The 23,032-nt window shown below is 31.2% G+C and overlaps 1 protein-coding gene across 10 annotated transcripts in view; it reads right to left on the reverse strand.

The window, feature by feature from the left end:
• The window catches only part of Rbp (RIMS binding protein), a 591,180-nt gene that overhangs the window by 123,297 nt on the left and 444,851 nt on the right, over positions 1-23,032 (reverse strand). For 9 of the 10 annotated variants that reach the window (XM_081768673.1, XM_081768675.1, XM_081768674.1 and 6 more), the window contains one exon: positions 10,155-10,994. In XM_081768673.1, coding sequence (XP_081624799.1) covers positions 10,155-10,994 — 840 coding nt within the window. The remainder of the gene's footprint in view (positions 1-10,154; positions 10,995-23,032) is intronic. The other variant, XM_081768676.1, reaches the window with a different exon arrangement.

The raw sequence follows: 23,032 nt of genomic DNA on the forward strand, positions 1-23,032 counted from the left end.
GGAGCTGATTGATCCGAACAGTGGAAAATCTATAGGACACCGATCCGAACATCAGTGTAAATTGTGGAAGCCCACTAAGGAAGAATATTGGAAATGGCGGAAGAAGGCAGAGGAACATTGTGCCAGTCAACTTTTGAAGGACTTGCCTGATGAATACTGTGAATAGATTGCGGGCTGTACATATTTCGAAATATTGTGTATATATGTGTCACATGTCATTTGTTTGTGTATTATCTTGTCTTATAAGTATCTGTAGAACTAAGTGAAAGTAATTCTATGAATGCTTAGTGACGGCGCAGGGATCAACCTATTCGGACGCCATATGTGACAGGACACGCTGCCCCATCAGCATTTGTGTACCCGTTGTTTTCGCAAGTTTTGCGTTTTGCTCACTTCGAGCAGTGTGACTGAGCGCTCCGCTCAGTAACCTTCTGAACTCCACCAATGTCTAAACTTCACTGGCAACACTGTCAACACATGATCAGGAAGCAGCAGGTTGAATCGAGAGCAAGAGGAGCAGGTTGCAGGTTGACAGAAGAGGAGAAATGCAGTGTAATAAGAACAAGTGGGAAAGTATAAAGAAAAGAATAAGATAAAATTGCAACTATGAAGAAGTATTTGTAGGTGAATTAATAGAACAAGAAGTGTTTAAGAACTTGTTTTGTTTTGTGTTAACCTATCAGTCAAGGTAAGAAACTAACAAGTAAGCCATATTCGTGAAGAAGCCAGCCACTGCAAGTAAACATCGCATGTCATGTACTAATGTCAACGAAAAGAATTAAAACAAGTGGTATTTGTATACAGTATACGACACACTAAAGCATGCTTTGCACTCGTAACCTTATAGAATTCTTTTGATATTACCGTAATAACATATGCGCATATAAAAAGTAAAACTGCAATATTGATACATTATTTATGTAAGCCGATGTAATATTATTCATTTCAAATACCTCACTCATAATCTAATCTATTTTATTGGATACTGCATATCAGTGCTACAAAAAGTAAATATAAAGTTTCTTGCGCCAGTCTATATTAGTAGAAGTTAGTAATTTGTAGACACTCTAAAGGATCAGTAAATATAGAACGTCGTGCATATAATGAGCGCACAATATGAACGCATTCCTTTGTATTGAATTCTTTTAGTCTTAAGCTTAAGTTTGAAACATATGTCCACAAAAAGCGCTTGAAAGAAAATCAATCTATATTTGATATAGGCCTATATAATAGCGGAATATTACTTCAAATTATAGCTATAAAAATATCTAACAACCACAGTAGTGATATAACATCGTTAGATAACTGCATTATTTCTGAAAACTGTGCTAGCTAATATATTTATCTGTGAAGAATGTTTGAAATATCAGTAATAAGTTGAATTCAATTTAAATAAAAGTTCGCCAGTCGCGACTATCAGGTGTCAGTCAGTTAGTCACTTTGCATTCAAATTAGTATTTCACTAGTGAATCATCTGTTCAGGCAAAGACAGAACGGAAGATAGAAACAATTATATCAAGTGGCAAGTATAATATAATAGTTCAGTGCAAAAAGAAAGTAATTAAAAATAATAAATAAATAGTAAATACAAATATAAATAAGAGATCAAACTTCTTTCTAGATATTCGAAATAACATAATTTGCTACTGTCGTCTGGACTTTCCTTTATTCTGAAAAGACTAAATAGTAGAGAAACCTTATTGCATGTATTATTATTATTTTTGTTGTATATAGTATTTTGTGTTTCATTGCTCTAAATATCATGTTTCTTTTAATTACTTGTCAATCTCAGTTTTATGTTGAACGGTATCAATAATTAAAGTGAGTGACGTTTCAAATCTTTATTGAAGCGACTGTTTACGTTAAAATATTGTTCATTTGTGGTGAGCATTATCTGTTGTGTATATGAACACTATTTTGTGATAGAATGTGGTATTATAAAAACAAATATAGTAAATAAATACATGTGGTTTTTAGCAAGTTTACGCAATTGTGTTCTGAAACTTCAGAGTCTAGATTGCATCATCTCTCTACGTCCACGCTACGTCTGACAACTTCGTGAATAACATCAGTGTGGAGATTTATGTTGAATGCTTGAATAGTAAGTTGTCGATCACGACCCAAGAGTGTTGTAGTATTAATATTGGTATTCTTATTTGAGTTCACTATTTCTTGATACACTGTTTTCGGAGCGTGCGCTCCTGCTACCGAGATTCCAGATAACGGGAGGTTATTAAAGATTTGTTTCATATTTTAACCATTAATACCCTCCACCGTTACCGTCACCGTCACAAACACCATCCTATGGTGCGTGATATAAATGCATTTGAGCTCCGCATCAGTTAAAGTCTACACTAATTGTGCTCATGGTTAAAAAAAAAAAAAAAAAAAAAAAAAAAAAAAAAAAAAAAACCTTTACTTACGATGATCTAAGTATACTGGTAAGTTCTATTGAAAATATTATTATGATGAGATTAGCCTAAAATCCGCTCCGGAAAGATCCACATATCAAAATAGAATGTCTTGGTATTCCTTTGAAATAGACTATAGGCAGTTAAAAATTATGTAATCATTATACAGACATAGAGATAAGAATAAAAATCTGTTATCATAATAAAGCTACATAACGTTGCACGATGTAATTAAGATGTAAAATAATATAACTAAAAACTATGTTGTCTTCTCATCACTGGCTTACATTTTCTTCTCAGTTTAAGATGTAATGTGTATCAGCATTAAATGTCGATGTGACTTTTTAGAATCTCAGGATGTTGAAGTTAAAATTGGTTGTTGAAAGTGATCAAGATCCTTGAAACTCTGATTCAACTTTATTCCGAAAGCAAGAAAGAAATTCAAAAGATGCTGGACATAACAATAGATATTTCTTGTAGTTTTTGGAAAATTTCTGAATTCCTCTGAATAAAAATAGAAAGTTCTTAAATTGATTTTTCTGTCCTAACGAAAAACAATTGAAGTAGTAAATAACTTATGAAAGTTCTAGTAAACATTGTTAGTCTATTAGAAAAGAAGCAACTAACCGAATAACTAGCACACTGAATCAGCTATGGGTTCATGCACAATAATTTGAAAGACTAATTTTTCACATGCTAATGTTTCACATAAATAATATATCTTTTCACACACAAATATATACATATGTAACACTGAGGGGCTAAAAAAAATACACAAGCCTACTTTTCCTTCAGGTAAGAAGTACTAAAGGCGTGACGTCTAACAGACGGAGAAAAAGAATAAGTATCTGATGAGTATGAGAAACTAGTTCTTCGGATAGCTATCACCTATCATCTAGCGGTCCACTTGATAAAACGACTTTTTCTTGTTCCTACTTTTCAAGGTACAAACACTTACGTTTAGTGTTAGTGTTACTTTTACCATATTTTACCGACGGGACTTTTAAATAATCTTTCTTTACGTGAGGATTATTCCAATGATAAGTCTGTTTAGAAATAGAATGTTGAACTTGATGTGTTGAACCGGAGTCTTTCTTCACGTAACTCAAAGGTTTGGGAGACACGCTACTACTTTCACATACGATCACGCACGAATCAGGTTGAAAGACAGCACCTGTGAGGCAGAAAGGAAGATGTACAACACTTGTCACTTAAAACAAAGAACTTAACAAATAAGGAAGTTGAAATTGAACATCACTGAAACATAAAATTAAGAATTTCAATATCAATTTGGAAGGAGAGACATACTTCTACCTCTTAAAGGTAAAACACATGAAAAAGAAAAGGAGAAACTGAAGCTACATATAAAAAAAAGTGAGCTTTACTAATAATTTTACTTTATAAAGAATAAATTTATGTACGTTTCGACTATTCCGGCAATATAGTAACATTGCTCTAGCAGTTTATATTGGAATTTAGCAACAACTTAATTACATCTACAGATGTCACGATAAATGTGGAACCCATATTGCGCTAAAATATTGAAACAGAAAATTTTGAAGTTAAAATTACAATACTATCTAACCAGTAGTGGTTACAGCATAATTTCAGGATTTTTTTTTTCTTTTTAATGTGAGAACAGTACATAAGTTGTGGTTTAATTAACTACCAAAGTGAGCTGTAAACAAAATTGTTCGTATGGTCTTTATAATATAAGAATAAAATATTAAACTATTTTGTCAGAGATCGTCAAGTACAATGATGAGCGATGAAGGAACGGCAGTAACTCTGTGTCAATTAACGAAGCGTTCAAAAGGGTACAAGATTGAATATAGTTAAACTACACTGTAGAGTACTCATACTATGCACAATTCTCACAAAGGTAACAAAACAACTGAATTACGTAATTGTGTATTTCCAGCATACTTCGAATTCAATCTTCTAAAAAAAAAAAAAAAAAAAAAATCATAATTTCCTGTCTTTATTCATTTATACATTTTATACCTTTTCTAAATGGTTCAAAAACATATAATTTCAAATAATATTTTAATAAAGTCGTTAATCGCTTCATAACTGAGGTTTCAAAGCTTCTGAATATTTTAAGAAATGCATTGAAACTAATGTAATGATTTATATTTAAATCTTTTTAAAAATGGATATCTTTTAGATATTTTAAAGAACGGACGAGACAAGGTGGTTCCTCATCTATTTTACAAAACACCACCTACCAAATAGCTGCGTAAAAATTTTAAAACAATGAGTTCTGAGACTTAAAGATCCGTATTAAAAATTTCCCTGACTTTTCCAGATTTGTTTTCACCTTTTCATGAAATTCCATAACTTATCCAGAACATTTTTAGGAGTAAGCTGACTTCTCTGACTTCCCTAGATTTTTCCAGGCCAGTGGGAGCCCTTCCTACGTAACTGTATAGTCCGTTTCTGGATAAATGCAATAGGATTATATAAGGAACTTTTGGCATATATATTATAGATTAGAGTTAGTATGTTAAATTTAATATAAAGTAGTAGTAGTTTATAGTAATATATATTAGTTTTGACTCGAAATACATCTAGCAGTGTAACAGTTTTTTTTTTTCAATAAGCCAGCAAGGCAAATGCTAGTGATGGTACCTAACATACTGGTCAGTGACGAATTAAGCTTCCTTGGCGCCCCTAGGCATAAACGTAATGAGCGCTTTTACTTTTTCTTTCTATCAGCAAGCAGTTCAATACCTTCGTTACAATTGTAGAAGACGAAGACAAATAGCTTGTCCTTCAATTTCCATACCGTTCAATGTTTCCAAAAAAAGAAAGAAAGAAAGAAAACCCTCTAGAGACATCAAGTATTCGTCATCGTGCAGAGGATGGAATTTTTCTTCTTGGTCACGTAATAGAAATCTTTCAGAACACTTTGACCGAGCTATCTGAACATGTGTCTGAAAATATCTCCCAAAGTTCTAACAGATTTCTGCTTTCTTAAGTGCACCCACTAGGAGTTTTAGAGCTCTTCAGAATTTTCATGGGATGATAGGAGAATAGATTATTTGAAATGTTTTTCCAGTCTTAAATACCATTAGTTTACGATCTTTGTCTTGCCCTTCAGCATCCTACATGATACACAATAAACAGTGGCAATGCTGCACGAATGAACCTTGTAATTCCACAAAATTGATTCATCGTTTACAAGTTTGCTACTAAACAAACAAACAAACAAACAAAAAGTATTGTTTACTATGAGTTTTTGTGATTTAGAAATAAAATTACTTTCTGCATGCTGAATAATTACTTTCCACATCTTACGAGAATATTACCTACACAGTACTCATTCAAATACCAGTCTGCAGGGTAATCATTGACAAAATTGATAATATCACGATCAGGGATTCCAACAAACTTTCGAGGCACTACCTCAAGCAGGAGCACTTTGTTCCGCCATCAAAATGAGGATACTTTAAACAATTTGTGTATTACATGGATCACTCAATGTAGTCGTTTTACTTCATTTTCCGAATCACGAGTGCTACTTTTTCAGATCGTTTGTTTCTTTTGTTTAAAAATGTGTTCATTGTGCCAAGCTTTTTCTGTTAAGTTGTTACTCTTTCTCGCTTTTCTGTTGCAAAATTGCGATAAGCTGCACTACTTAATTATCTTGTTGGAGTAGGACTGAAAACTCACCAAGTCACAAACGCACTAACTTTCCAAACATGGTTAAGAACACATAAATTATTAATTACATTAACAGAATAATCGTTAAACTTGTTTAATATGCACAACGAATACCGAAAGCAAAATTTATTTGTCAACTGGCTCAACAACGACGCACTGCATTAGTATTCTTTTAAGTTCTGTTTTAATTAATTTTGCAAGACTGGCATTGTAACAATCACGCGGAAACTTCAATATCAACTACTCACTGCAAAGATTTTCAACTGACATTGTCGGTGTCTATCTTTCGTTCAATACATCCGTTTCATTGATCCGAAAACGGAAGTTCTTCTTTAAAAGTTTAGTAAGCAAGGTTTGGAGATGGACCTTTCCGCAATTATATAACTTATACAATAAAGAATAGTTGTAAACTATGAATATTTCCAACAAAAATATTCTTTCACATTGAACTGAAAAGAAAAATAATTTCTGGCGTCATTTCTGAAATTCCGCAAAAGGGATTTTGTCCCGCCAAGGCACGAGCCTAGAGGGCCTATTTGGTAATTTGTCACTTATACTGGTTCCAGGCCTGCTCCTTTCTCAGATAGTGTGCTCGCTGAGAGATGTCGTCTATCATACGTGACGGGCTTAAACCCATAGATGTCGATAATGCCCAGCAATATGTATAAACAAATGAATAAATAAATAAATAATTGTAACCCATCTACAACTAAAATATTTTCAGATCTTTTTCAATATTGGTGAACAAGGTAAGGAAAACGCAAATTATCTAAAAAAAATAAAATAAAATAAATAAATAAAAAAATGTCCATTTTCCCCTAATTGTCTTAGGTTGAAGAATATCAATACAATGTATAAATGTTTAATATGAATCGAACTGCTTTGACGTTATTCACACCTGAAATCTTAATGAGTGGATGCTGCTCAATACAAAGAAAGAAAGAAAAAAAACATTTTACAGTGACAAAATTGAAAATATGAGTTAAGTGTAAATTTAGAAGCACTATACTTGCTGAGAAATAATAAATCTAAGCGATGATGAATCATGGTAGTGTAAAATTTAACTACTTAAGTCAATTTGACGTTAAAGAAAAAGGTAAAAAGAAATATTTTAGTCACGTGTTTCAATACAAGTTCATAGAGCAGACATAACTTGAGAGAAAAGTTGTTCTTGATAAATAGGTCATTGTTGTTCTTGGTAAATACATACTCCAGGAATCAATGTTAAGTATTGGCCTTTTTTTCTACACCCGTCCCACCTACCCAAAAAAGATTGATTTCAGCATAGTAAGGAGGGACAGCGAACGAAGTCTTTATCTAGTCCAGGAAGCTACTTTATTTCATTTTATTTATTTATTTATTTAGTTTTTACGAAAGCTATTAAATGAAGCTATCTCATTTTAACATTTCTCTCAACAAGCATTTCGGAAGAAGATCTATTTAATATGTTTGTCTTAGTGTTTAAAAGTTTTACGTTTTACAATAAAATTTAATAACTTGTTGATCAATCATGCTTTTGGGGTTGTACAAATAGTGCAACTGATAGTTTCTTCTTCCTTTTTTTACTAGTACTAAGATATACTAGATACCTTTTGTTCAATTGTACTTGTTCATCACTGTGATTCACTTTATATCTTGTTGGCCAGTTGTATAAAAATAACGCAACAAGAGATGTAGCACGATGTTTTCTAACTTTGTTCACAGTTTGTAGTAAAAAAAAAAAAAAAAAAAAAAAAAAAAAAAAAAAAAAAAAAAAAAAAAAAAAAAGAACGAATACAGATCAAATCTTTTGGATTGCTTTCATCTCTTTGTTTTGCATTAAATTAAAATTATCCGGGTAATATTTTCCGTTAAATCCCTATATTTTCTTGAAATATTTGATAACAAACACTACTCCTTGGAGACGTTAGAACTTTTCTTTCTCAAGTACGTTTAGGTATTCCAACAATTGAAACTCAGATTTCATACAGTAGACTCATAAGTATCCGTCTCGCGACTATCCAGGCTCCGTACTATGCGGCCTGGTTTTCTTTTTATCGTAATTAGATGAGGAAGACAAGGCGCTACATTGGCAACATTGCCAAGGCATTGGAAGCGGGCGTCTGCTACGATCCTGCTACGTGTCGTGTGCAAAATACAAGTTGTGACAGGAAAAGAGCAGCGTTCTGTTCCTTATTCATTGTTTCGTCAGTGTGTAACGGACCTCAATACAGTATGCTTGCCTCTGTTCCTGATTATAAATGTACACTACGTACAGCACTGTATTCGTAAATTGTTCTTGGGGTAAACTTAATGTTCAAAAAGAAATGAGTTCATAGAACTCCGGTCCATCCAGCTCTTTTGTTATCCGGCCTGACCTTCCGTTACATTAGGCCGGATACTCGAGAGTCTGCTGTATTTTATGTTTGAACTTTAAAGTCAATTATCTAAAAACTTAAGTAAAGACAATGAGATCGGTTTTCCTCTCAGGAACCTATATATATATAATGCATTTGCATTCTGCACCGTTGAGTCTCAATATTACATACAGCTCAAAGCATTTTATCAATCTACTATTCCCTAATGTCTAATCATTGTTCAGTTTATTAGTCTGGGTATATTTAAAATCATATAGTTATACAGGGTAAGCATAAAGTCTTGCCCTGATTACAAAAATTTATTATAGAAGAACCGTTTGACATAATAATGTAAATACTGGTCAGTTACATAGGTTAGTATTACAAGTTTTTTAAAGACCACTTACGTTACTTAAGTTACTGATGGGCGATTTGCTTTCGTGATACCACAGCACGCATTGTACTTTCTCCTGCTTCGATGCCATTTCGCCAACTAACCCGCGCGCGTCAAGTAACGTACTGCGTCACTCTTGAGTAGCACTAGTGCCATCTATTGTTTCTTTAAAAACAACTTGTAATACTAACCTATGTAACGGACCAGAATTTACATTATTCTGTCCAACGGTTATTCCGTAATAAATTTTTATAACCAGGGCAAGATTTTATGCTCACTGTGTATACTAATTACATAGTATCTTTGTAGTGACACACAGGAAAATTTGCTGAGGTATTACGCATATTTAGTACGATAAAAGACATCAAAAATTCATCTTACCTTGTGTATTAAGAGAAAGTATCTCAAAATTTGTATATTTAGAGTCTCATGATAGCATTAGTAAATTGTGCTTAATAACAACTAATGCAGAATTATTTCCTGAACTTAGTTAATGAAATGTATGAATCTATCTTCAATTTACTTACCTTATCAACTGAAATAGTTTATATCTTTACTATTATCACATTCAATCCCATTTATAAGGAGTAAATATAAATAATTTAAATAATTTAACTTAAAAACCAATATACGCAATCCATCTTCTATTAAATAGTTACTTTCATTCAGATCACAGCTTCAAATAGGATTCTTTTTTCAAAAATTATTAGTAAAATGCAGGAAAAATTATCATTGATTATTTTAACTAGAAAAGTAGTAGTTTCTTGTAAGCACAGTGTGTTATACAGAGTACTTATACCTAAGAACATAATTTTATCTTTTGTGAGACATCGATGAAAATTATTACAATTAGATTATGAACTTAGAGTTTTTCAATAGTAAAGTTATTGTTTAAAAAATAGATAATTAAACTGTTTTTTTTTCCTTTAAAAAGGAACTGAAATGTACATGCATCACATAATTTATTCTGACCCATTAGAATAAATTATTTAGAAGCTACTTTTCTGCTAGTCAAATCTTCTCATTTTACAATACATCTATAATTTCAGCTTAGAAAAATCTTATATCTAAAAATATGAGAATTAACGAAGGTTTCGATTAACGACATTTTTTTTTTCTTTACGGGAAAAAAATTACACAAAGAACACCAAATACTAACAGAAATGAACAGAAAATACTAAAATTGATTTTACCTAAATCATATGCTTGAGAGCTTTGACGCTGATTTAAAAAAAAAAAAGAAAAAAAGAAAAAAGAAATGTAGATGAAAGCACTTTAAAAAGAAAATGATTCTACACTATGGAAACATAAGTAAATGTGAACATACTTCTAATAATGTATTCTTACCTATTGTTGACCTCGTTTTGTCCAGTTCTGCTAGGATCTTATTGTCTTGTTCTATTTTGGCCATAATTCTATCAATCTCTGCTGTAGTGGTATCCATATTTGACGTGAGGGGAGAATTGCTTCGCGTGGTAGACACAGAGGTGGTGAAAGTGGTTGTGGTTGTGGTTGTAGTGGCGGCGCCCAGAGTTCCGGACAAGGCAGAGGGAGTTGTCAGACTGCTGGTGGGAGCTGTAGAGTATTGGGAAGTGTGGTTCAGCCTTTCAGATGTATCACAACCAGATAAAGATATTTTGGACCTAGCTCCTAACCCATGAACACTTTCCAACTTGGTGCCCGGAACATTATTAGCCTCCAAACAGCCCGTCGAACGAGAGGCATAGCTAAGATTAGATGCATTATCAGAGCTTGAAGAATTGTTAGCCTGCGTTAAAGTGTCTAAGTACAGTGAAGAAAGCTCTCTTCGAATGTCTGAAACAGAAGTGCTTTTCCATAACAGCCTGTCTGTATTAGACATGTAAGGTGCACGAGTGTAGGTGCCAAAGCTAGTCGGACAAGAAGACAATTGACAAAGCTGACTCTTTTTGTTAGAATCCATGAATCCCTGCATTACTGTAGAGTCGCATTGGTCTAGAAGATACCCTGGCTCCTGAAACATAGATCTACCTACTTGCATGCTATCTGATTGAGTAAAAGGGTGTGAGTATGACACTGGAACAGAAGAGAATCCTGGAGAATTACATCCTCTGTTCCTGTCAAAAAGAATGGGTGATGGTTGGATTCCAGGATGTGTGTGATGAGGCAAATCAGGGATATATGTGCCAAATGATGTTAGACCATAACCTATAACAAGAAAAAGCCCAAAATTAGACTAAAACAACCCCCTTTTTTTTTTTACGCAAGCGCTTGTTAAAAACACTATTTTACAAATACAGCAAACGAAAAGGATACATGTATATGTTCCCACCACAAAATTAAGAAGAAAAAAATGACATGCAGACAGAAGCAACTAGACCATGAAAGCCAAAGCAAAGCAACTACGGGCATAAAGAGGCACAGGTCACCAAGTTTTACATAAAAAGGAACATGTAACAGTTACATTTGTAAAAGAAATGTCTAGTAATATAGTATACATAAAGAGGAAAATATAATGATTCAGATTAAATAAACCGTCCCAACCCCTTGGAAAGTAAAAATATAAAAAGACGTTTAACTCTTTACATCAAAAATTGCAATGTAATATTATTACGATGTTTCTTCACATGCAGCATCATATTTCAATACAATTTAAGAAGTAATACATAAGAAAATCTCACTCAAATATTCATAAAAAAAAAACAAATTATATTAAAAAATGTATATTAGCTGCTTTTAAGAGAGAGACGAAAAAAGAAAATTAATTATTATTTTCAATTTTGTAAAATACAGAGTTAATGAAGCAACAGTAGCTATGAAGAAGGAGAGAAGCATTTCAAACAGGACAGCATACTGGCGAAACATTTACCATAAGTAATGGAATATATATATATATAGGCCAAGATAAACATCAACAAACTTAAATGGAAGACAAATTATATATGGAGAGCTTTGATAACGAGAAACAAACAAGACCGAAAACAGAAATACAATTTAAAATAAACTTATACTGTAGAACGCGTACAAACAGAATCCACAAATAACAAATAATAATAGAAACCAAAACATACAACTGACAAATGAAATCTACAATTCATATTAAAGCAAACATTATCGTAAAATATAAAGCAATTACAAAAGAGCACATATTCTATGAAAGGTTGAAATATACATTGCATTCAAAAAAATTACTTCTTGATCACATTATATTTCATTATTGTCCATGAAATTAATCTCTCAATTGTCCAGGATACAAATTGAGGAAACGGTTGTATTTTAGGAAACATACGTTAAAGTTACAAATTATATTTTTAATAAAATAGGGGCGTTCCGTCAAGTTCAATTTAGAACAGAAATGTGTGATTTTCCTGTATGTGTGAGCATATATGACAGGGTTGGAAATTATTCATACTGAAAATTAATAACCATCAACCGCTGAGTGAGTGCATTGTGTTCTTTTCAAATATTAATAAAGTTTTGTACCTTCAACAAGAAAGATTTAACAAAAAGAAGGAATCACAATCAAACAAGAGGGAAAAGTGCCCATAACTATTGACGAACATGCATCAGTGCCACGCATATAATGGTTTGGAGAAAGAAGATCAGAGAAAAGACTGAACTGAAAGCTTAATTAAATTATCGTTGTTTTGAATTCTTATTGAACCTACACACGGTACACTATAGATCTTGCAGTTTTGGGGGGCAGAAATATCAATCAATGAACGACGTAAAACACTACGAAAAGATTCAAATTAGTCCTATTTTCCCCCTCTCTCCGTCTATTTATTTAAAGAAAATATTAGAAGACAAAACGACAGCTTTGTACATCTCTACATATGCTTGCTTTGACGCAACCACAATAAAATAGAATACATGAAGAAGATTTCTAATTTTCCGATATTGAAGCTTCCTTTGACAAACCTACAGCAAAGCCGCTTTCAAAAGTTTTAACGTATATCTTTCTTCATCTCGTAGGATTATCCATCGTATGCCCTAATCATAGTTATAAGTATTATGAACAACCCATTTTGACTATACGTAATTTCATTTACAAAAATCTTATACTTCATCTACACGCTTGAGTAATTTATTTAACAAATGCCTTATTCTATATCCAATAAGATCAGAAACTATGGAAGTTCAAAATCCAAACAAATTCAATTTTATTCTCTTATAGGTGTGAATTGAGTTAAAATGTGGAAACGATTTGTGGCAGTTCAACAAGTTCTTGATTCGCCGAAACAGATCACCAGAAACAAATCAATGAGATGACTAAAGAAAATGAACAAAATGGTTGTTTCGTTGTACAATTACAACACTATATAAGGATATTTTGTATTGAGTAAGCATTTCTGTTAATTCTTCACTTCATCATACGACAAAAGTTTCTCTCTCACTTTCTTGAGGAACGCCTTCTTAGGATAATTGTTATAGAAATAATACTGTATCAAATACTCTAAGTAACGGGTATATCAATGTTGTACTAAGCCTTGGCATTTATGAATAAAATGTTATCTCGCATGACAGCATAGTGTCTGCTTATAACTGTATTAATATTACTCCTTGTTCAATAATTAATATTAACCCTATTCAATAAACAAGAATTTTTGGAAGTTTTGAGTCAAACATAATTCACTAACCAGTATCAAGGGAAAATTTTCATTTTGAAGTTTTTAGTATAAGGTCCACTCAATCCTAAATAGGCTATATAAGATTCAACTGAACAAAATCACACAAAATTGTCCTCTTATTTATCTACAAGGCTTGATAGATTGGAATTTAAACAGAAGACGAAAAATGTGAGATATTCTACACACACACACACACACACACAAAAAAGTCTTAAAATAAAACTTTTTTCTTTAATACCCCAAGAAAGGCTTTATCGTTCAACCTTTTTTTCCCCTTTGATATGCAAAGAAAAGCTTTGTCGTTCAATTTTTTTCAGTTATATATGATACTGGTCAAAATGATATTCCAGTTGTGTATATAATAATTATGAATTAAAATGCTGAAGATTTTATTTAAATATATCATAAAATGCTGAAATATGATTCTATATAATAGGTATAAGTTCAATAACAGAAGAAAAAGAACAGTAAAACACTCAAGAATTCATCTGTATGTGGTATTCTTCTTATAATTTCAAGGAAAGTCAGAAAAAAAATTAAGTATCACTTGAAAGGAAAACTAATAGTTTTCTATGACGTTTTAAATGTCTGAAATCGGTCAATTCAATGTTATCAGTATTTTGGCATTATTATTATTATTACTAAGATGTATTTATATTATCAGGGAAATAAAAAAAAAAAGTAGTTAATACTCCAAAAACACTATATATTCTTCAAAGCAAACTATCTGATTGAAATAACTGACTGGTTAATAGTTGTTTAGGATAAATATTAAGTGTAAATCTAATTAACATTTTGTAATGGTTATTTTAAATAAATATGCAATTAGACCACTTTAACTAGGCTAGTAACTTAATAGCTTACAATAAATTTTACTTGTTAACGAAGCCAAACTCTTTCTTTTATAATGCGGAAGAATATATCATATTCGCTTACCAGCTGGGGAGAGCATATCTATCTAGGAAAGAAAAACACAGACGTGAAGATATGTGCTACCAAAATTATCATAAAGATAGAAATAAACGAAAAAGCTACAGATATTTACTTTAGAAATACATTAGAAAGAGCATGCAAACCTATTACTTTTAGAAGAAACCAGTAGTGATACGTTATTTTATAATGAAGCTTCGATATTACTTTTGCGATAAATTATTAGTTATTTTTAAATCTATGTAAATAGACAAAGGAGTTAGTGATTTAAAATTTCAATGTAAATAATTTATTTGCAGTTTAAACCCAGACAATTAAGTGCCAAATTAAATCAATAATATACGAACTGTGATTTGTCGAACTTCATTAAGAAGGTACGAAATGCGAAGTTCATGCTCTGAGATTTAAAAAAAAAAAAAAATGCTTTCTTTACTATTACTATTTAGGTGATCAGTACAGTAAGATGCCGATATTATGCCTTGTGAAGAGGTCAACGGTTACTATGATAGTCTTTAATATTATATATATTCATTTCAACGAAAGATCTTCAAATTGCACCGACAGTAAGCTGATTCTGTTTTTGAATTTTAAATTCTACCAAAAATACTAAATGATTACTTTGGAATTAATAATTATTACATGATAAAAAAATTTCAAAGATAAATATTAATGCTTATTTTCCGTTACTCATACAACAATAATCTCGGTGGCAAAATTATATTTCGCGTTTTAATTATCGTGTATATGGTGTTTAATAAACTGTTAAGTCATATTCAATAAAATATAGAAATTACAATTAAAACCTACAGTATATGTAAATAGAGTTTAATTAATATAGTCTTTTCAATAGATACTGTTATGATGGAAAGGCTGTTAAGTAATCCTTTTTTTAAAAAACTTTACTCTTAGTTTTCATGTTGTTACCGCGTACCTCTTTCTCACTCTTAATTCGCATATAAGTTCAGGGATATAGATGAGCTTTTTTATAACAGTTGAAGAAAATGTGTACATTTTAAAGTATATTTAGACAAAAATAAGAATTTTTTCTTCATATTTGTGCAAATTAGAGTAGTTTATCTTTTTCAATTAATTTCCTAAATACTAGTACAAATACTTTGATCTAACAATATTAGTAAGATGCTTCCCCTCCTCCGTTTTTACAAGTATTCAGAAAAAGAATAGACAAATGGACATTTGAAAGGCAATTGAAAGAGAAAAGTAGAGAACATCTCTCTCATTTGCAGTAGAGAAACTAGTAAATTTCACAAAAAAAAAAAAAAAGGTACTACTGTGTGGGTAAGAGATAAGAAGTTGGAAATATCATATGTTTTAAGGATGTCTGATTGTACAACACGGCTTTGTTTCTCTTAATTATAAATGCACAACAGCTTATTTCGACTTATCTTCTTTTATTCGCAACGTAGCGATATATCGCATAGCATAAATTAATTTACGGATGTATATAATGGAAATAATGGATTAGTTTTGACTTTCTTAATTTTGTATAAAGAGAAAAATTAGTTTCTCTAGATCAGCGTTTCTAAACCTTTTGTCCTTTGGGGCATACCAAAGTACCTTTCAAACTTTCGCGATACCCTCGGAAGTGATTTTCTCCCTGGATGCAAAAAAGCAAACACATAAAAATCCACACAATACATTTTTTTTTATTATGAAATGACTATGAGATACAAGTATCACAAGCAAATTTCTTAAGATTCCAGTATTTCTTTCCAAAGAAAAATGAACAGCGTTAAAAAAGCAAACTTTCCAACTTTAAACTTAGAAGACAAGTGTGAAATCAAGTCGATTGTCGATAAATTTGTATTTTCTTCTATAGATAATTTCTTTGCGGAAGATCTTAGACGACATTAAAAATCTCGCGACACACCTGGCATGTATTCGCGACATAGCAGTTGAGAAACGCTGCTCTAGATCATGTATTCCATGAATAGCTTTTAGCATGATTTAGAAGGAAAAGCAAATATGAATATAAAATGCACTTGTAGCCACATTTATGAATCTTTTTCTAACTGTAGAATAAGGATTTGGCTAAAACATTACCCCTTTCATGATCTACAAGATAAAAGCTAGTAGCAGAGTAAAATTTTAAAACAGAATTTGATCTAAAACAGTTTCATGGTACAGTTCTGTTCAATGTATCGTATTTTCTCTCAAAAGATTTCAACCATATCACGATTGATTTGCACGTACATATCAAAATAATAAACAATTTTACCGTTTATATGTTTTAGTGTCATCTAATTGTAGACACAATAAAAAAATACTCAATAAATAATGTCAAACTAAAATTAATTCAAATTTTACGAAATGATTTGTTTAGTGCTTGAGATAAATTAGAACTGTGCCATTATTATTATTTTTCTAAATCACGTTTTAAACCAATCGCTTAACATTCTAAAGCTTCATTTATAACATATAGAGGCTGTTATTGAAGACACTGTTTTAAGATCATGCACACTCACACTATTTATCTGAAACTAAATACGAATCAATCATTTAACTTCAAACCACAATAGCACCTAGAAAAGAATTTCTTGTTAGTACTTATGAATTGATTAATAAATTTGATTTTAGTAAGTAAAATTCCCTGGAAATAAATATTTATTGCTTATTAATATAAGAAACAGAAGTACTATATTAAGAAACATCAAATGTTATGAAGATAAAGTACAACATAGCATATAATTCTTTCAATATGAATATATTTAGTAAATATACATGAGAGAAACTAACATAGAACACATGCATGGCATTAAACACAATCTACACTCTGAATCTAAGTAATACAATATAAAACAGTGTTGCATTTATTAGAATATATTTACCAATAAAATGACTGCTGATAACTTATTAATATGGAACATTGAGTAATTCTTATTCAAAAATTACATTTTTTTAAAAAACGGAAATTAAAGTAGGAATGAATAATAAATTTTGTTTGAAGATAAGATTTTGGTTAAAATGATAAGTTTTAATATTTTTAATTGATTTTATTCGTTTTATGCAAAGATTACATAATAAAAATCATAAAATTTAAGCGAAAGACTTCTGATTTATTCATTTCCTATTTGACAAACGAGTACCTGAAAAATGTGTGGTGCTTCGTCGTTGAACGTTTTTATATAACGGAAATAAGTTATGATCGTTCCGGCAATATTGATTTCACAAAGTGACCTACACGGCACTATTGCTTCAATATTCACATATTCTACAAGTACTCATTTTTCGAAATCAACATCACTATTTTCTAAAATTGGAATGTATAGTTCTTTTGATCTTAAAAGATAAAAAAATCGAAATTTGTGGTAGTTTAGAGAAGAGGAGCATTGCTATTTTCCTCTTCGAACGAGGTCTACTATATTATGAAGCAAGAATCCGACTGTTTTTTAGTTATTTACGATATTTTCATATTTTTCTTTCACGAAAATGATGCAAATTTTGTGAAATTATGATGATTCTAAAGAATTTCACTGTAAATTAATGAATAAGTAAATATAATCACGGCATTCATGAAGGCATTAGGGTATCTCATTCTGAAATACAAATTTATTTATATTTAACTGTTCTCGTGTCTATAAGATTATAGAAGGACGGAAAGATGGATAAACACAACGGACATTTAAGCACTTCACAATTTCGTTATAATGTCACCAAGGTAAAAACTGGAATTTGATTTGATTCAAATGAAATACAGCTTTTACATTTAAATAAAATTCTCTCGAAATATTAGAAGTTGATTAACATCATTGTGAATTTGCTCAATGTTCACACTAAGTATGTTGTATTGGTTCGTATGAACTCTATTGAATCATGTGCTGTGTGCTTACTAAGTACTGACTTCAGCTTGTTTACCCTGAATTTTGCACAAATCCCTCTCACACATTAAAACTTTTCCTTGATTCTGTTGATCCCATAATTTATTTATGCGTAATATAGGCTGAAGAATCTAAATCATTCAAAGATAGAAACTAATTATTAACAAATAAATTTCAACAGATTTATTATAATACATTATTATGTCTTATGATGGCTTTATTAGAGCAGCTGTCATTGTACGTGGATTATATGGGATCATTAGCATGACTGTTTAAAATATGTTTATATGAAGATATTATCAAAAATAACATACCTAATGTGTTATAAAATATTATTCACTATTAGTTACAAGTATTGTGAAAAATAAGTGAACAGTGATTTCATAATACTTCATCATTCATCTTATTTTCAATTTCTGAAAATGTACACGTACATACTGACCTTAAAAAGTATTTTAAGGTTCTCCCTTAGGGTCAACATTTATTATGTTCTATCTTGTAAACTCTAATTGATATGTTGGATATTCTGTATATTATCTACAAATGCAATAGCTTACAATTATTATTAACCTATATGGTTATCAGTCTTTAAGATTTACTTTATCTTTTAAATGCAACTGAAATGTTTCCTTTCAGTTTGTTCTTAACAAATGTTTCTATTACTGGGATGATTATTTAACTCTGATAGTGCTTTTGCTAGTACAGATAGTTGCTCATTCCTTTTGTTATTATTGTATTATAATTTTCACTTAATATTAGTTCTCTATTTACGTATATCTTATTGATTTGTTTATTTTTCTCAGTCAGAACGAAAACACTTTAATAAATTGTCATGAGTTTTTATTTTAACGATAGCTTACTCAGTGCCGTGCTGTGCGGGGAGCCAGCGGAGCGATGGCCCCGAGCACCGAAGTAAGAGGGGGCACAAAATTCGGGAGGAAAAAGAAAAGAAAGAAAGGAAAAAAGAGAGAGGAAAAACTACTTGGAATATTTTAGATCAACAGCAGTATTTTTCAATCTAATATTTAATTTGACCAGAGTCAGATTTATACTTTTTGTGTCCCTAGTCACTTGCTGGGAAGTGGTTCTATAATGTTACCCATGTTAGGAAAATATATGTGCACATATATAAAATGGAAGGAAAAAAGTAATAAAAAGTGCTCAAAATCAAGGAAAGAAGGGTTTATTTTTGAAAATTTTCTTACGCTTCGCGGCTGGTCTGTCGACCTTACTCATATGTACGGGGTCGCTGTTGTATACTCTCGACCCGGGCGCTGATTTTCCACGGCACAGCACTGAGCTCACTGTTACTAAACTTTGTATTATCGTTCGTAAACAAAATTATGAAAAATAAAAGAATTAATTCATTATTTTTAAGAAATATTTAGTGTAAACGTGCGTACAAAACATAAATATAAAATGAAAAATATTAAACAATAATACTGTGTAAAATTAATACACTTGCAGTCACTTCTCTTTCATAACAATTTGATAATTTCAACAATGAATTTCATTTTTATTAGATTGATTATAGAAAATAATTTGAAGAGCCCACATACGCTTATAAGATATCACCATGGACCACGTAAAAGAAGCAAGAGGCATTAATGTATGTATTAATTATACATGTTTAATAACATTATATTCTCATAAATGCAACTCAACAATAAAGAACTACAGTTATTAGAAACTACACAATAAACATTTCGACCACGCACGCACACATACAACCATATAACGAACACTGTTAATTTTAAACACACAGAAATATACATATATTCATTTTTTGACGTACTATGTGGAACCTACAGTTGCCTGAAGAACATGCACTTTAGTAATTATTTATTTTTAAATGTTATATGAAAATATTAAGACTTTGTACATATACATACGAAATGCTATTTCATTCAATACAGAAAGTGCTTATTCTAATACTAGTTCTTTAATATTTTGTATCTTTCTCAACAAACATCCGAAAAGTATGTGAATAAATATGAGTACGTTTGCAACATGACAATATTTTAAAAGCACAAAAAAGTCTTTAAGTGATAAATCGATCTGAATTTCTGTTAAATCTAGAAATACTTCAACATTGACATGTATGAAATCCCAAACTAATCACTGAGTAATCGTTAATATTATGAAATCTTAGATTTAACTGTGAGAAATATTTGCTTTACGAAAAAAAAAAAAAAAGCATTAACATATGCATGTATGAAGCTATATTCGTTTGATGATGAAGATATGCTTTTAGGCAGGAGACACACTAGTAATGTATATATTCATGCAGTATCCACAATTTTATTAAGAAATGCAATGGTTCAAAACTTCTATATTCTCCTTATATCTTTAGCAAAGAGCATTAAAAGACTAACGGCTGCATTATTTGACATATATTTAGTTGTAATGAAACTGTAAATACTATATTAATGACAGGGGCGAATTTTCAATGTACGATTTACTATTAAGGTAAAAGAAAATTAAAGAATTTAGGTTGTGAATATAAATTGCGTAGGTTTAATGAGACTATCTAAGATTTTTTTTTTTTTTTTTTTAAGAATTGAAATAGGCCTTATGGAGATCCGGCAATTTCATTCTCCAATCTTTCTACAAGGCTGTGGAGCAACATCTATTCTAAACACTTGTGTTCGGCGACAACAAGATTGTTTTGGTTTAGTGACATTTAGTCTACAAAACTTCATTTCTCTTTATTTTACTTCACGCAAGGAAAAGATTCCTTCCCTCGATTGCTCCAAGAGAAGCGTCCGTTAGATGTGTAGTTCTGAAGTAAAACCTTATTCTTTAACTATCAGAAAAAAAAATTGTAGTGTTTATCATATGTTTGTTTGCCGCTATTTTATACATTATCTTTTCTAAATCCAAAAATCTCAATATCGTTCTTTGCTTAAAAGTAGTCTAAATTTACTTTAATTTATGTGAAATGGGTGAATAGATTTTAAAGTGAAACAAAGGGGAAGAAATGTTTCGACTCTTTTTAAGTTTAAAATTCCTACAACATGGTGGAAAGATATCATTTATGATGATTATTAGTGAACTAAGTCATTTGTACCTCAGTAACAAGCACGCGTATCAATCATTTTAGTGGTATCAGTGAAGTAGTATTTTATGCTGATAACTGTAATACTATGTTTTAGTTCAACATAGCTGAAAGAATTTTTCAGTATTTATTGCCACTATTTACAATGTATCAACATATTTTGAAGGAAAGTTGAAATTTATAGCTTGTACATAAATATAACATTTATAGAATTCGAAATAGTTTCAAATTGTTTTCCTACGAATTTTACTCTTTCGTTGCCATATTAAAAAAAAAAAAAAAAAAAAAAAAACATTGTAAATATTATTTTTATTTGTTTGTTATTGCTTATCATTACTATCATCATCAGGGTCCGGATTTTGTTTACCTAAAATTTTCTAAAAAGTGATCTATAAAATGACACTAAAATTTCTGTAAAATGATCCTAAAATTCACAAAAGTTGACCTTAAAACTTGTAGTTTTTTAAACGTTTATTTGATTAAAACATTGACAGTTTTTGAATATCAATTGGATTTTAATTACCATTTCTCACTCATTTTCAAAAGTTTTGTTTCAGTTAGTTGCAGTCCATTGATCATTTGTGTCTTTGGTTTAAAAAAGCAATAATATTGAAACTAAACTTTTACCAATTTAGTAAATAGCTAAGCATTTCATATTTGAATTACAGATGTATAGGCCTATATCCAGTTAAACAACATATAAACATTTTATAAACTGTGGTACAACAAATTAACTCAGGAACTTTGTAATCGTCAAAAAATTTAGCTCACCTTATTCAGCATTGCAGCAGATAACTGTAAACATTGTTACGATTTAATTGAATTAGCAGCCTTAATTATATACGGAGCAGCATTTGTTACAAAAACAACATGGTCATGTTGGACACCTTCAGGCCAAAGTAAGGATATCGATTTATCGAAAAGTCTACATATTGCAAAATGGTTGATAGATTCCAACACTTCGCCAGTTAGTAAAAATATTTTGCTGGGTTCGTCGGCTTTCATTGCCCCAACAATAATATTGACTATATAGGGTTCCTTCACTTTACTAGTCGGGGCCGCGGTAGCTCAGTGGTAGAGCGTTCACCTCTGGTGCTTGGGGTCCCGGGTTCAATCCCAGCCCCCGCCAAGTGAACTTTGTGATGGACAAACACTATGTGCGTGGGTTTCCTCGGGGTTCTCCCACTTTCTTCATTCCACCATTTTCATTCATTTCTCATCACCAACTGAGGATTTGAATTTACTATTCGAAGCACTCTCCACAAGTAACAACTGCGAACACTTGGTTTTATGTTTGTTTTCCACTGCGCGTAAATGTTTTTCGCTTCTGTTATGCTTTTGCACAAAGTGTCTGTTCTCTGCTTCCACTTCACATTACCTTGCAAAACAATATTGTACCGTCAGTACTAAAAACATCCTCACCAAATTCAGAAACAATCTGTCTTAAATGAGAAGCTATAGATGGTTTAGGCCTCGGCATTCTACATACTGAAAGCATCAATTCACTCTCGAGTTGAAACTAGGAAGCACACTTAAAGAATAAAAGTTCGCAAGTGTAGATTGTAAACACCAGAATAATAGATAATAACCCTGTTTAAATTCTTTGTACGTCTTCTAATCTATTTTTAGTTATTCACGTAGTCATATCCTTTGTGGTAAACAATCTAAGACCATCTGCTTTGGCCACTTACGAACCCCCAGCTCTCGTCACTAGGAATGCAGTTTTCCACCCCAATAATCAGGAAGCAGAAAAAAAGATCATTTAACTTTGTGTTTTTAAGTCCGTAAACA

Source organism: Thermobia domestica, chromosome 8, assembly GCF_964235325.1.
Source record: "Thermobia domestica chromosome 8, izTheDome1.hap1.1, whole genome shotgun sequence".
Classification (NCBI taxonomy): domain Eukaryota; kingdom Metazoa; phylum Arthropoda; class Insecta; order Zygentoma; family Lepismatidae; genus Thermobia; species Thermobia domestica.